The following is a 15,934-nucleotide window of genomic DNA, read 5'->3' on the forward strand; positions in this document are numbered from 1 at the left end:
TCGTCCCAAACACTACACTATCGGATCCAGCTGTAGGCTTATGTCAGGGCATGACGTCACCTAGCCTGCAGTTTTGACATGCTATTAGGAGGCTAGTGTGTGGTTTGAGACGTAGCCGTGGATGAGTGCGCATTTGGCCGCTCCTTACCGCCCAATACCTCTTTCAAATAATCCATTCTTTTTGTTTTTATTTACCATTGTGCGAATATTTAACAAGGCTAATTTGCTTTCAGCTAAAAGTTTATTATAATCATTTATCATCATCACATTTAAGCATCCAAGCACATTCTTATAATCAATAATAGCTCTTATGTGGCACAAAGTCAAAGAAATCTACTCAGGTCAATCTCAGCAAGCGTTGAAGTCTCTTTATTGTATTTACTGACATATGGATCTCAACGACATTTGCATCATATTGATATGCATATCACTGCTGAGGAATGAGTGTGGGGAGAGCCATGCAAAACCAAACAAATCCAGTCCTGGCACAGGCAAATCTGAGCATGCAAGGTTTCTAACTCGACTGTCAAAAGGTCTGGTCCAAACTGAAGTAAAAAAATCCTGTTTGTTTTTTTATCTCTATGCAATATCTTTATTATATATAGCATTTTTTCCCACAATGGTAGCACAATATTTTTACTCAAGGCTTTACACGAGACCTTGAACATGATTAAATCCCTAATTTCTAAATAAAGAAATCACTTATTTCTAACTAAGTTAATGGTTTTGGAGGAATATACTTTGTGAAATTTCCATTACCACAATTAAGACCTTTAAATTCTTTTTGAATCGATTTCAGCGGATTCCCTTACATTTACACTTCACTTGTAAGCTTTAATTCTTATATTTTTTAAATACATGCACTAGTAGAATCTGTTACTGTCACTTCACACATCAGAGTAAAGTATATGTCCATTAGGGTCTTCCCAAGAAATGCATTTAGTAGGTCTATACACCATCTTGGTCACATCCAGCTCAGGTCTGCTCTGAAACCAACTTTCAAGCAAGTGATCCACTTGATCCTTGCTGGTCACACCGTGGAGGCGCTCATCTTCGTCCTCATTCTCATTTTGGCTGTTCTTGAATCTGAGGTTGGGGGAAAGTGGCATCCTGAGAACCTCATTGTCTTCAATACTCTCAAAGAATTGCACTACACATCTTCTGGCAAACTCTCTGGCATGATGGACACAAGTCTCATCAAAAAGCTTTGCCTCAACATCCAGGTAATTGCTCCAGTAACGTGTTTGAAGAAAGGTGGCATAATTGAAGCAGGGTTTAATCACTCGAGCCACTGCACCCAGAAAAATGAGGCACAGCAGGATGGACCAACCTATTGCCTGGAAAGATAGCAGTAAAGATTAATAATATTTATATCATCATATAGACATCAAGCAGTTGTTTATGTCCAACTTAGCTATAAACCTTTTTAGGTTATAATAAATTATACTTTTACTCTTCAATCCAAAGAGTCATAGAAACAAATGATGCTTGGTGGTCTGTAGATGGTGTAGTAAAAATGTGAAAAGTTCACTCACTTGAGAGTAACAGCGCACATAGCGTGAGACAGCTTTGCGGAAAGCGTTGTCTTTAAAGATGCTGTCTTCCTTACAGGGCACCTTCGCCATGATCCTGATCTGATCCAGACCGGTGTCATTGGGGAAGCCACTGAAGTGTTTAGGGTCCACACTCATGCTAAAGGCACAAATGAAACACTTTCCATCCAGTAAAGATACCAGGATCCACACCATGGGAGCCAACATAGCCCTCTGCATCATAGCTGAAAACAGGTACCTATACGAGAGTTGCATGTAAAAAAAAATAAAATAAAAGAGAGAATAAGGCTGATGGACTGAAACAGGTTTAATAAAAGACTACCAAAATAGACTTGAATGATAAAAAAGATGTAAAATATTTATCAAATTTTCAATGCAATATGCAAGAGAATATCAAAGAGAAGGCTTACTTGACAACTGCTGGATTTTTGGCCCTCATGCCTGGGGGTCTGGTCCATTCCTCCATCATCACTCCGGTATGCCGGTTAACCAAAATACCGAGAAAGAAGAGAATAATCGGCGGAACAAACATCACACCGAGTGCGTACATTTTATTGTACTGCGGCAGACAAGGGCAGTTAAAGTCAAAGCTCGTGTAGAGCTTCACGCTTACCAGAGCCAGCATTGCGCATATGCCATTAGAGATAGACTCAGAGTTCGACTGGAAATACTGCAAAACTACCTTTAAGCGATCCATTAGGAAATCTAGAAAAACTATTAGAAATAAAAAAAAAAACCCAACGCAGTGTAGTTAAGAGTGTCGGCTGTAGCAACTTATGCAACCCAGCTGTATCCAAATTACTCAGACAACAAACAATCCGCTTTACCCTATCCCTTCGTTTTTAAAGACAATTATAAAACGCTTCAAACGTGCCGTATTTAGAACCCATTCCAGTATTTGTCGATTACTTTTCGGTCATAAAAAGTCCATGGCATTAACCAACCCCTGTCTAAGTGGAAACACTAATATAGTACAACACACCATGAGTGCAGAAGCTCCGGCTCTTCCTCTGCTCCACCCAACAGGTGCATAACCACACAGCATCAAAGCCGAACACAGTAAAATAACACTAGGGGACAGTGCACAGTGCACAACACGAAGTGTGAAAAGATGAGACACATGACATGGCAATGTGTTCTTTTGGAATTATATTATTAGGAATGTTGGCTTACTAAAGAGAACCTGCTGGAACCCCCAGACCTATCAGTTTTGCCCGAAATGACCTCTTATGAAAACAAATAATAAACAATTCTTTCTAACTTCTTTCAAACATAAAACATGCACATCAGTAGATATAGCTTACATTCAAACTTAAAGCATGCATATAGGTAGATTGCCTACATTTAAACATAAAACATGCATATAGATAGGTATAGTCTACATATTAAATGACTTTTTAAAGCAACAGAACTTTACACACAGTATGAGAGTCCCCTGCTGTTACTCTGAAGGATACAACACAAGAAGTATGAATATGGATTTGGACTGCAATTCATATAAACAGTCTGCTACGTTGGCGGAGGACAACAATCACACTGAACATTTTTACACTCGAGTCTCCATAAATAAACAGTTCATAACCCCAACACTATAATGAATAGTTCCATTCATTATACCACATCTTTGGTGTCCCCCAGATGTGGTTTCCTTGTGAGTCCTCTCAAGGTTTCTTCCTTATTCCAGGATGAGTTTTTCTCAGTGTCATCACTTAATTGCTCATTAGGGATAAACATAGATACTAATTTATCAATTTAATAATATTATTACTAAAAATATAAATAAGTATATACATAATCTATTTATTTTTGCAAAGCTGCTTTGGTACAAGGTCCATTGTTGAAAGTGCTGAACAAATCAAATGTAATTGTACTTAAATGAAACAGTGTTTTGGTTTGCAAATAGTCCCTCAACTTTTCTTTCATTTTGAATGTGTAATTTAAACTATTGACCATACTATAGTTTTCACTCACAACTGTTAAACATATTGTTTTATATTGTTTGTGTTTTCTGTGCAGAATTGCTGTAGCCCTGTGCTTTCTTATTAAAAATCCTGCATTTCCTTCCTTCCTATTGTATTTTTAAAGTCTATCTGTATGCTGTCCTCTTTGAAATATAATACAATGATGGATTTTTCCAGGAAGAGCTCCAGAGATTTGGGAGGTGGTTGTATAAAAGAGGGCACTAAGCAAACTATCCAAAATGGTCAAACAGCATATCTTCATTAAAAGACTCATTCAACTTTACCGTAGCAAGAAACTCTTAACAAACAGAAAAAACTATTCACTGCTGTGCCTTGGAGCATAATTCTAGAATAAACTCACTGGACATTATCTTTGCAATGTGTATTCTGCTTACTGCACTGATACTACTTATTATACATTGCACTGTACAACTGTAAAACTGTGTTGTCTCTGTTAATCACAGCTAAATCGCTGCACATTGTGGTTCCAGTTGTGCTGTTTTGCAAAAATGACATCACACATTGCAATAATCATTAAGCTTCTCTTTTATTGTCATTCCAACCATATACACAGTACACAGTGAAATGAAACAATGTTCCCTATAGGACCGAGGCACTACAGCAGACAAAATAAACGAACAAAAAGAAACAAAGAACTACACAAAACTATAAAAACCCATGTGCAACATTTACTGCAAAAAAAGGACAAGAAGACAAGAAGACATAAAAACACAGTGACTGTCAACACATTAGATACAAAGACACTATATCACTGACCAGTACGGTACAGAAGGTTTGTGCAAATAAATTGTCCATATAAAAAGACTATATCAAATAGATACAGAAAAATCGACCTATTTATTCATCTATCTGACTCCTGGTCTTCTTCTTCTTCTTTCGGCTGCTCCCATTAGGGGTCGCCACAGCGGATCATCCGTCTCCATACCACCCTGTCCTCTATATCTGCCTCTTTTACACCAACTACCTGCATGTCTTCCCTCACCACATCCATGAACCTCCTCCTTGGCCTTCCTCTTTTCCTCCTACCTGGTGGCTCCATCTTCAGCATTTTTCTACCAATATAATTCATGTCCCTTCTCTGCACATGTCCAAACCATCTCAATCTCGCCTCCCTCACCTTGTCACCAAAACATCCTACATGGGCTGTCCCTCTAATAAACTCATTTCTAATCTTGTCCATCCTCGTCACTCCCAACGAAAACCTCAACATCTTCAGCTCTGCTACCTCCAGCTTCACCTCCTGTCTTTTACTCAATGCCACTGTCTCTAATCCATACAACATCGCAGGTCTCACCACAGTCCTATAAACTTTCCCTTTCATTCTTGCAGATACTCTTCTATCACAAATCACTCCTGTCACTCTTCTCCACCCACTCCACCCTGCCTGCACTCTTTTCTTTACTTCCCTAACACACTCTCCATTACTTTGCACTGTTGACCCCAGGTACCTGAACTCCTCCACCTTCTCCACCTCTTCTCCCTGCAACCGCATCACTCCACTGCCCTCCCTCTCATTCACACACATGTACTCTGTCTTACTCCTACTGACTTTCATTCCCCTTCTCTCCAGCGCATATCTCCACCTCTCCAGGCTCTTCTCAACCTGCTCTCTACTCTCACCACAAATCACAATATCATCTGCAAACATCATAGTCCAGGGAGACTCCTGTCTGACCTCGTCCGTCAACCTGTCCATCACCACTGCAAACAGGAAAGGGCTCAGGGCCGATCCTTGATGCAGTCCAACCTTCACCCTGAACCAGTCTGTCGTACCTACTGCACACTTTACTGCCGTCACACTGTCCTCATACATGTCCTGCACCACCCTCACATACTTCTCTGACACACCTGACTTCCTCATACAATACCACAACTCCTCTCTCGGCACCCTGTCGTACGCTTTCTCTAAATCCACAAATACACAATGCAGCTCCTTCTGTCCTTCTCTATACTTCTCCATCAACATCCTCAAAGCAAATAAGGCATCTGTGGTGCTCTTCCTCGGCATGAAACCATACTGTTGCTCACAGATGGTCACCTCTTCTCTCAGCCTGGCTTCCACTACTCTTTCCCATAACTTCATGGTGTGACTGATCAACTTAATTCCCCTGTAGTTACTGCAGGTCTGCACATCTCCCTTATGCTTAAAGATCGGTACCAGCACACTCCTTCTCCATTCCTCAGGCATCCTCTCCCCTTCCAGAATCCTGTTAAACAATCTGGTTAAAAACTCCACTGCCATCTCTCCTAAACATCTCCACGCTTCTACCGGTATGTCATCTGGTCCAACCGACTTTCCATTCTTCATCCTCTTAATCGCTGCTCTCACTTCCTCCTTACTAATCCTATCTACATCCTGCTTCCCCAACTCCACTGCTCAAAATACTCCCTCCATCTTCTCAACACACTCTCCTCACTAGTCAACACATTTCCCTCTCCATCCTTTATTGCTCTAACTTGCAGTACATCCTTCCCAGCTCCTGGTAATCTGGTTAATTGCACAGAATAATTATCTTTAGTAAAGTAAAGCTTTAAAGATACACATTATGTAGTTCCTAGGCAAAAGATACATACTAGAGGAATACAAGGTGTATATATGTTATTTACATTTTTAAAATACAAATATTTTACATATATCATTTTTTGTTTGTTTGTTTCACCTGCTTCTCTTTTGAATATGAATAAAAAAGAAACTTAAAAAATAAACAAATTTCGTTTGATTAGAGTTTGCCTTTTTGTGTAAATCATGAACATATACATGAACAAGAAACATCTCAAAACATAAAACATTAACTGAAACATGATCTTATAAAAACAGGCACCCGTAAAGTAAAGTGGGACGTTGCAGTTCTTCGATCAAACGCTAGGCGGACTGTATATTATTTTGCCTAATAACCGGAGAACAACACTGAATTCCACTATATAAATTATAGTATGCCATAATTAGTGTACCAAATATTTTACTGTGGGGACATGCTCCTGCCTGCCACAAATAAGCGACATTTTTTATCTATCTATCTATCTATCTATCTATCTATCTATCTATCTATCTATCTATCTATCTATCTATCTATCTATCTATCTATCTATCTATCTATCTATCTATCTATCTATCTATCTATCTATCTATCTATCTATCTATCTATTGTTCTGTATTGTTGAAAGATTTATGACCAAACTTTTGATGTCACCCATATGAGGATGGGTTCCCCTTTGAGTCTGGTTCCTCTCAAGGTTTCTTCCTCATATCATCTAAGGGAGTTTTTCCTTGCCACTGTCGCCACGGCTGCTCATCAGGGACAAACGCACACCATTCACCTTCACTGTTGTTTTCTGTAAAGCTGCTTTGAGACAATGTCTGTTGTGAAAAGCGCTATACAAATAAACTTGACTTGACTTGACTTGACTTGACTTGACTTGACTTGACTATCTATCTATCTATCTATCTATCTATCTATCTATCTATCTATCTATCTATCTATCTATCTATCTATCTATCTATCTATCTATCTATCTATCTATCTATCTATCTATCTATCTATCTATCTATCTATCTATCTATCTATCTATCTATCTATTGTTTGGTTTCATAAAGTTGCAAAGCAAAAGGAATGTTGCGAAACAATGAACTGTCTGACCAAAAGAATATTTACAGTATATCTGGTAATTTTTGTGCATTTGTAATTCCAGTTCATTTTTAAGATGAAAATAATTTTTCTAAATATATTTTGCATTTTCCATAATTACCTTTGATGTGAGAAAAAACAAACCCTGAGCAGCACTGAAATGAAACCAGGACGGCGGGGAAATCGCGGACTTGGCAACTCAGGCGCCTTGTTGATAAGCCAGATATGCCAAAACGGTGAAATATATTTAGTAGAAATACAATACTAAATACTCTGCGAGCGGAGTGTGAGGACAGTTTTGTATAGTAAATTCTGCTTCATTTCATCCGTTCTTTTGGAGAAGTGAAAAAAGAAAAGGAAAAAATGGACGAAGGCTTTGCTCCAGGAAATGACTACTAATGTTCTCCGCCTCAACCCACAGAGTCTAAAACACCCGAGTCACATTTACTCTTTCACTGCGCTTCTTCTTAGACCGTGGACCACATGGAGATGAAACTCTGAGAGTAAAACGCTGAAAGGTTTGCTTTTTTAATTTGTTTAAAGAAATTGCTGCTAAATGTAACTTTGTTTAAAAATGAGAAACTAATCCAACGAAAAAGGGGGAAGTTGTCGAGAACCGTTAGTTTAAGGTTATTTAGGTCATTGTGGGTGAAAAGAGCTGCATGTAGCTACACTTTAACCTTATATAGTCTTAACATGGTTTAACTCAACTGATGTTTCTGTAAACAAAAAAATGTAATGCATTTAGACTGCTGATTATAGCTGATTTAGCCGATTATAAGATGTAGGATGCTTTTATATCTTGTTTTGTATCTTTCATAAAGAAAACAGGCGTTAGCCACATGAGCTCAAAAGTAGGTGTATTTCTAAATATATGCTGGTATTTACTAAAAAGGTGTATGGCTTACACCAAGGATCTGGCATGGAGAAGCTGGTGTTGGATTTATGATGATCTTAAATGTTGAGCTTTTTTTTGTATTGCTCAGTAGCTCCTAGATTTATAACCACAAATTACTGTATAAGACTGTAGAAATAACATTAATCATAATCTTACACTCCAGTGCTTCTCTCTTCAGTGTTCTGTATTGTTTAAAGACTATAATCACACACTTGATGTCACCCAAATGAGAATGGGTTCCCTTTGAGTCTGGTTCCTCTCAAGGTTTCTTTCTCATAACATCTAAGGGAGTTATTTCTTGACACAGTCGCCATGGCTGCTCATCAGGGATACATACACATCATTCACCTTAACTCTTAAACTCTGTAAAGCTGCTTTGAGACAATGTCTGTTGTGAAAAGCGCTATAGAATAAAAAACTTGACTTGATCTCAGGTTTTATCCACACTAATAGATATCTATCCAGCGAAGAATAACACTACAGTTATTATGATTCACTGGGACTGACAAATTAAAACAAATATTCTGTGGGCTTTTATTTGGGGTTCCTCAACACACTGCACTTTACATCATGTATTATGAATGAGGGTCACAAAGCAATGCACATTCTACCTCCAGACAGCACCTCTGGCACCAAGGACAACCAGAGACCCTGTCCTGCTTTTCCATTGACATAGAGAATAAAAATAAAATAAAAAAGTCTACAAACAAAAAAAGTAATTGCAGTTTGCAAAGTGTGTTATATTTCCTCTGATAAGTTCATATTTCTTCTGAAACAGTTTTTCTGCATTTTGTTCATAACACTGTCCACATCCAATAAAACATGGTGAATTACAGACATTTTTCACATGTGACATTGTATGTATTCTCTTAAATACTTTAGTTCATGCTAATGTTTGTTAAGATGATGCATGAGGGAGAAGTGCAAAAGTTAAGAAGAAATGTATTAGAATAAAATATAGGAATTTTTGTATTTAATTTAATTTAAGAATGGATCCTTCTTAAGTGTTTTGTCCAGGACCCAGGAAAGTTGTATGGCAGGCCTGCATACAGATGTGTAGAGATTTTCCCTAAATAGACTCCAAATACGATGTCTTTTACATGACATTGACTGGTAAAATGATCACAATCCTGTGTACTAAATTTAACAAATGAACTTGTGTAGACAGGAAGTCTTGTTTAAATCCACTAGTATGTTTACTGATTTGATGACAAGTATTATTATAAAATAACCAGCCTTTCAACATGAAACTTAAAATAAGCAATAGATGTACGTTAATGCGTTTTTATTAGATTGCCAGTAACGGTTTTAAGGAAACTTTTCAGTTTTTTTCTCATGGATTTTGGTTTGTTTATGAAATGTGAAATGTTTTGCACAACTGAGTTTAAGTAATGCATTTTACTGTGCAAATGTTTGTACGGATTGAGATCTGCAAATTACACAATTTCCTGTTTGTTTCCTTCCTTTACATTCAGTGCAGCCTCATTGAACTTAAATTTGAGATGGTTCATGCTTTGCTGACCACGTCGTGCATTCAGCAAAATGTATCTGACTTAAAAATAAGCCGATTCTTGTTTACTACAATGTTTAAAATGTACACTTCTTGTGATGCCAAACATTTTAATACATGAAACAGTGTTATAATATAATCTTATTAATTCTTTTCCATTCTTTATATTAAACTGTAACATTTGACCTTTTCCGCAGATACGCAGGGATGCAGGGGTATATAGCACGGGTTTGTGTGTTTGTGGCAGCTGCTATCCTCAACCACCCACTGCTTTTCCCAAAGGAGAACACTACAATCCCCGAAGAGGAACATGACGTTTTGGCCCGAATGAAGGAGCATGAAGAGAGACTGCAAGCAGAACATGAACGCCTTGAACAAGAGATCTCAAAGGCAGATGAAGAAGTGACAAACTCTAGCATTGACTACTATGGTTGGTACTTCTGGAGCACACTTTCTCTTGTCATCTTTTTTACTATTGAAGTTTGTAGACAGGACATGATCTCTGGTGATGCACCTGACCATGTTGAAGATAATGAAGCGTACACCAATGGTGGATCTGTCAGTCCTAAGAATCTGATTTTCGACAAAAGTGTCCTAAGCAACCTTTGTGAGACCAACTTTCAATCATTTGTCCATGAGTGTGGGAGAGTGCAGGAGTTTGTTGAAGGCTTTGCAGATGACCTTCTGGAAGCTTTTAGGAGCATTTGTGACCGTGAGTTTGACGTGGAACTTGAGGACTTTATTGGAGTGGGCAGCATGTTTGAGTCCTGGAGAGTGTATAAGCCTTTTATGTCTGACATCATTGTGCCATTTGTAGTACCAGAACCATACCACTTTCAGTTTGAGCTTTGGTGTGGTGAATCGTCTGACATCCCTTTGGACATGCAAGGATGTGGGAGGATTAAGTTGGTAAAGATTGGTGAGAATTGCCCAGACTGCCTCTCTGGCAATACCGCACTTGATGATGATATGCTGTGCCTGCTACACAACAAAAAACACAATAACAAAGCTGATGACCATGCTTTGGAAAAACTACTCTGCTCAAGAAACACTGCTTATCTGTCTAAAGATCAGTTCATGAAATGGTTCCAGATCTCCGTGACCAGAGCATGGGGCCGAATCTCGCACAAATATGAGTTTGAGCTCACTTTCCGAAACCTAGATTTCCCTGGTGCCTTGAAGGTCAGGTTCAAGTCAGGAAAGGTTGTTGTTTTAAACATCACACCTGCTATTCAACTTGAAGACACACATGCATACTTTATCTCTTATTTTCCTTCAGACACAAGTAACACCACAGATGTCTACTGGCATATCTCATTCTCTGTTTATGAAAGAAACTTGCTCAAACACATGGCAAAGAAACTTCCAAGAAACTCTTGTCATCTCCGATGCCTACAGCTTGTTTCTTTCTTGCACAAAAAACAGTCAGGTCTTGGAGATAAAAGTGGCCTTACAAACTACCATCTGAAAACTGCATTCTTGCATCTACTATTGAGTAAATCTCCTACATCATGGAGACCGCTAAACCTGGACCAGAGATTGCGGGATTTGTTGGCTTTTCTACAAAAAAGCCTACAGGAAAAGAGGCTAACTCACATTATCATTGGGAATCCACTTGTTCCACTTGGAATTGGGGTTCCAGCAATATTTCAGGTTGCAGAACCAATAAACCTTTTCAGGCCTCTAGTGTTAGAGAGGCAGGTCTATGCAAATATGGTGGAAAACTTTGAAGAGATGCTCAGAAATGCACCAGTGCTTATTCGAGAGTACACATCACACTCAGCCAACAGTGGACTCAATTCAGCCGTTGACAACAACTTAAGAGGTTCCACATCAGTCTTGGAGACCACCAGAACATAACTGCATAATTTTCTGAGTACATATTTTTTTATGCACTGAATTGTTTAGTACTAGTTGTATATTTAATTAGAAAAGCACTTGTGGTTTTGATGATTGTAGAGAGGCAGCTATTATGTGCTAATGTGTTAAACAAGCATTTATTTTTTATATAAAGTGTAATGTAAAAAAAATAAATCATACACAATTTTCTTTGTTTTTAACTGCTTTTTCATGGATTGGGTAGGTTTTCCTTTAGTCATATCCATGATGACTAACTTTATTTTCATAGTGCTTTGAATATCATCCTATACACTGTTTACACAGATTTAGTTTTCACCTGAGTTTTATTTGTATTACCCTGAAGTTATTGAGATTTTCACAAAGCATCACAGGTGTAAATTATGTTCATGTTCTTGGCAGGAAGTGGACTAGTGATTCTTAACTGCCTGTAGGTGTAAATGAGTGTGTGCATGGAGTCCTACAGTGGACTGTAGCCTGAGTGCATGCAGGCTATATGTATATTCACGCTCTTGATGAAGGGATTACATACACTGCAAATTAGATGGCCCAAGAACAAAAAAATTCAAAGATGAAATGTGCAAACTTGATATTAAAGAAGCTGTTTAATTTCATCTCATGACATTTTGTGACAAGGCATTATATTTGTACAAAAGCTTGTACGGAAAAATCAGTGGATGAATTATAGTATTTTTTGTAGCTATTTCAGTATAAAAATATTTTTATAAGCCATGGTCATAATTGGGTTTTCCCTCGATGAATGAGGTAAAAAAGACCTTGTGGTCATCTGTGCTAAACATGAGTGCCTTTACTGCTGGATCCTCCTTCATGAGCAAAATCCAGTTATTCAGCTCTGCAAGGCCATCCAGATATCTGTGAAAGAATCAAAGTGTTTATATGTAAATTCATCTGAAACTATACATATATTCATTCTCCAAATGCAGTTTAGAAAGTTATGATGAACTGTACAAAGAAAAAAAAATAAAATAGAATTTAACTTTGCACCACCCAGCTGCTGTAAACATAATGGATCCGCTTTGGTCCAGATGTGCAATGTTTTATTCTATTTATTTTATTTTTTGTTTGTTTGCTTGCTTTTATTGTATTCTTGTATAAATAAGAAATCATACTGTTTAAGCTGCCAGGCCTCCACCCTCTCGAACCATGGCCAGATCAGGTAGTCAATCATAGTTACTGAATTGCCTCCAAAGTATTTGGTTTTCCTGTTAACCAAAACCTGCCAAAGAATATAATGAAAATAAAATAAATACAGTTTTATATACAACACTGAAGTTAGTCAGTGTGGCTGGTCATTTACTACTTTGGGTTAAAAATATAATTCATTTCAAATAAGATAATGATATAATTATCATTTAAATATTGCACTCTACCTTGTTCAGTTTGCAGAGCTTTTCCTTTAACTCCGCTTCTAGTGCGGACACATCCTCACCCTTAATTCTAGTCATGGGAATTTTGTAGAACAGAGGAATAACCTGAAAGTAAAAAAAACAAAAAAAAAACCAACAACATATTTTAGTGATCCATTTAGTAGCTTCAAAGAACTGTGAGAAAACAGGCTCCTGACATGGTTTAAAATATTCTCCTATGTTTTGTAAATACTTGTGGCTTATTGTGGGAATAAAGGACATACCTTTGAGTAATCCTCCAGCAACATCTTCTGCTGGGCTTTTGCAAATGGGTCAGTGGGATACAGTTTCTTCTCAGGGTATACCTCATCCAAGTATTCACATGTGATTGCCGATTCACAGATTATCTGACCACTAGGGGTCTCCAGGATAGGCACTTGGCCAAGAGGGTTCTTTTCCAGGTACCATTCCGGTTTGTTTTTCAGATCGATGTTGATAGTTTCAGGCCTACAGTGAGATGGTGGGAGTAATTATAAATTCTTATATTCATAAGTTCTATTTTACTTTTTAGTAGCAAATAAATTTGTATGCACACTGTGTGCTATGCACACTCAAGAAATTTGTACTTATGCCAACATGTGGACTTACTCTATACCCTTGGCACTTAGTACCAGTCTGGTTCTCTGGGCATATGGGCAGAATCTCATACTATAGATGCGTATCTTGCCATTGGGTACAGCCCCAGGAGCGCAGCTTCCTGCAAAATATATCAGATACCAAATGAACAGCCTAAGCTTAGATCAATGTAATGGTGTACAGAAAAATGGGTAGTTCTGTTAGATAGGTATATTTAATACCGTGTTCTCTTGTCCTATTAAAGTAAGATTCACGGCAAATCAATGCCAAGTCATTCAGACTGATAACCTTTTTTTTTTCTATAAAGAAAAGTTTCTATCTTGATTGGTATTCATTTCCAGGAAGACCACACAGATCTTCACCAGGTACCAGGGTTGAATAAATGGTTTGAGGATTATGATTATTATTTGTGTAATTGGTTATAAGTTCTGACCTTCATAGTCAATAGACTGTATGCCCCTTCCTGTATGACTTATCAATTTAGATGCCCACCATCACCAAACCCCAAACTGATAAAAGATGTCCATCTTTCCAGCACTGTTTTATGAGCATTAGCATCTATGCTAAGGTGTTGAAGCTGTTCTGGAGATTCTTGGCCCAACCCTAAGACTCCGTTATCTGTTCCTTTGGGACACACCTGCAGTCTTATATAACATGATTAATATTTTCATTAAGGTCCAGTGACTTGCATGTTTTAACCTCTTACTCCACCCATGTCTATTTTGCTGAGTCATTATGGGAAAAAAAATTATGTTTAAAGATTTGCAACAAAAATTCCCTATAGTTATCATCAGTGAAAAATACCTCAATGTTGTTATGCATGGCATAGCAGACAAAATCAGAACCTTCTTGAGGATTAATAATGTGTAAACTTTTTTTTCATAGTGCTTTGAATATCATCCTTTAGACTGTTAAATAGAAGGTTTACACAGATTTATTCTTGACACACCCAGTGTGTAAGGGAAGTGAGTTTTGTTTGTTTTATATTGGAGCAATTGACATTATCACAAAGCATCTTAACAGCAGTGGCAGAGTGGTGCAGCATGCTGAACAGGGATCTCACAGCTCCAGACCCACCAGGATGATTTTTAGGATTACGTTTAGGTTCATGGCAGGAGGTGAATTTGTGATTCTTAATGGCCTGTAGGTTTAAATGAGTGTGTGCATGGTGCCCTACAGTGCACTGGTGCCTGAGTGCATAAGTATATTCACGCTCCAGTACAAACAATAGACTCCTGAACAAAACTAACTTTTGCATGTTGAGTATAAACAGTTATTATTATGTAAATGAATCAGCATCTTGAAAAAAAACATATTCGGAGCAAGAAAGAAAGAAATACAATTTTTGTGACAATAAAAAAAAAAAAAAAAAAAAAGATTCTGCAACCCGTATAGGAGTTTATCTGCGGATAATGAATGCGTGTGTTTCTTACCTTTTCCACGGCATTTCTGGGTCGAAGCCATAATCAGGATCTGGATACGGAAGTAAAAAGTGTGATTATGGTTGTATTAATAAAATACAAAGCGCTAAGTAAAAGTTCAAGTTTGCAACAAGCAAATCAGTTTGTGTTTTCCGATTTCCGGAAAAAAATGTGCACGGCTCATGACGTAATTTATAAGCATTAAAAGGAACTATGCGTTGTGTGTATTGTAAAATAAAGATTTCCTAATGATAAGGAATCAATATATTCACCTGTAGGCTGTGTGATAGCAGGAGGAGGAAATATGAAATCTGGTGTGAAGACTGTATACAATCTGTTGTCTTAGGAAACTTGAAAAGGGTCTGTCCGACTCCGGAGTCTTTAAATATTATGCAAATAGTACCCGGATATGAAATTACCTCTAGAACGTGAGATACAGCAATGGTGAAAGAGTTGACTTCATGAGTCGGCTCTGTGAGTCGGCTCTTTTAGCTGAACGTTCGGAAAAGGCTTAATGTATGAGTCCGAATTTCTTTCTTTCTGCCTGTTAGTCATTAATGTGCTCTTAGTAAACAGCTTAAAAGCTTCATTTGAAACTTAATTTTATCAAACTCCTGGCCACAGTGTAACCACAGGACAATACCTTAATACCATAATGAGTCCGTTAATTGAGTGCCAACATTTGTTGGCCTTCATACATCTTCATACATCTGACATAAAACTAAAAAGTACAGGTTAGTCGTCGATTTACAACCTATGCAACTTACGACCATTCGACTTTACGAACACAATCGCTAGCCGCGGCGTACGTTACTTTTTTTTACCAGCTTCCGGCATAATTTTACAGTACTGTACATTTAGCCTACTCTACTTATGACCAAATCGTGTTACGACCGATTTGTCGGTCCCAATTGTGGTCGTAAGTCGACGACTACCTGTAATTGAATATTGAGGATGTTTAAAGACATTTAGATGAAAATAACAACATAAACCGTGAATTAATTCTCTTGATTTCGTTGCTATAAATCATGTCACTGGAAATGACAGTGTAGAGAACATAACTCAGGGCTCGATTTCAGACTGA

The 15,934-nt window shown here is 37.8% G+C and overlaps 3 protein-coding genes across 3 annotated transcripts; 1 reads left to right on the forward strand and 2 right to left on the reverse strand.

The window, feature by feature from the left end:
* Nucleotides 1–564: 564 nt before the first annotated feature.
* On the reverse strand, nucleotides 565–2,599 carry calhm3 (calcium homeostasis modulator 3). The gene is made up of 4 exons (XM_083540645.1): nucleotides 2,440–2,599; nucleotides 1,964–2,381; nucleotides 1,536–1,791; nucleotides 565–1,337 (listed from the first exon to the last, which is right to left on the reverse strand). The coding sequence occupies exons 2-4, from the start codon at nucleotides 2,248–2,250 to the stop codon at nucleotides 888–890; spliced, it is 993 nt and encodes a 330-aa protein (XP_083396771.1). The 5' UTR covers nucleotides 2,251–2,381; nucleotides 2,440–2,599; the 3' UTR covers nucleotides 565–887.
* A 4,730-nt stretch (nucleotides 2,600–7,329) lies between these two features.
* Nucleotides 7,330–11,625, forward strand: itprip (inositol 1,4,5-trisphosphate receptor interacting protein). Its single transcript, XM_083539654.1, has 2 exons — nucleotides 7,330–7,679; nucleotides 9,767–11,625. Exon 2 carries the CDS (start codon nucleotides 9,777–9,779, stop codon nucleotides 11,427–11,429), a length of 1,653 nt encoding a protein of 550 aa, XP_083395780.1. The 5' UTR covers nucleotides 7,330–7,679; nucleotides 9,767–9,776; the 3' UTR covers nucleotides 11,430–11,625.
* A 387-nt stretch (nucleotides 11,626–12,012) lies between these two features.
* Nucleotides 12,013–15,932, reverse strand: LOC310725052 (glutathione S-transferase omega-1-like). Its single transcript, XM_083539655.1, has 7 exons — nucleotides 15,123–15,932; nucleotides 14,863–14,902; nucleotides 13,442–13,550; nucleotides 13,078–13,300; nucleotides 12,818–12,919; nucleotides 12,557–12,663; nucleotides 12,013–12,299 (listed from the first exon to the last, which is right to left on the reverse strand). The coding sequence occupies exons 2-7, from the start codon at nucleotides 14,891–14,893 to the stop codon at nucleotides 12,149–12,151; spliced, it is 723 nt and encodes a 240-aa protein (XP_083395781.1). The 5' UTR covers nucleotides 14,894–14,902; nucleotides 15,123–15,932; the 3' UTR covers nucleotides 12,013–12,148.
* Between the last annotated feature and the right edge of the window lie 2 nt (nucleotides 15,933–15,934).

The sequence above is a fragment of the Silurus aristotelis genome (genome assembly GCF_946808225.1).
Source record: "Silurus aristotelis genome assembly, chromosome: 4".
In the NCBI taxonomy this organism is placed as follows: Eukaryota; Metazoa; Chordata; class Actinopteri; order Siluriformes; family Siluridae; genus Silurus; species Silurus aristotelis.

Bases quoted from the DNA above. Each gene is read 5' to 3' on its own strand.
- calhm3 (XM_083540645.1), bottom strand. From the start codon at position 2,250: ATGGATCGCTTAAAGGTAGTTTTGCAGTATTTCCAGTCGAACTCTGAG. The intron at 1,792-1,963 runs GTAAGCCTTCTC...ACTCTCGTATAG, and splicing joins AAAAATCCAGCAGTTGTCAA to GTACCTGTTTTCAGCTATGA. The intron at 1,338-1,535 runs GTGAGTGAACTT...CTATCTTTCCAG, and splicing joins ATGTGCGCTGTTACTCTCAA to GCAATAGGTTGGTCCATCCT.
- itprip (XM_083539654.1), top strand. From the start codon at position 9,777: ATGCAGGGGTATATAGCACGGGTTTGTGTGTTTGTGGCAGCTGCTATC.
- LOC310725052 (XM_083539655.1), bottom strand. From the start codon at position 14,893: ATGGCTTCGACCCAGAAATGCCGTGGAAAAG. The intron at 13,551-14,862 runs GTAAGAAACACA...TATATTTTGCAG, and splicing joins CCAGAAATGCCGTGGAAAAG to GAAGCTGCGCTCCTGGGGCT. The intron at 12,300-12,556 runs GTATGATTTCTT...ATTCTTTCACAG, and splicing joins GAGGCCTGGCAGCTTAAACA to ATATCTGGATGGCCTTGCAG.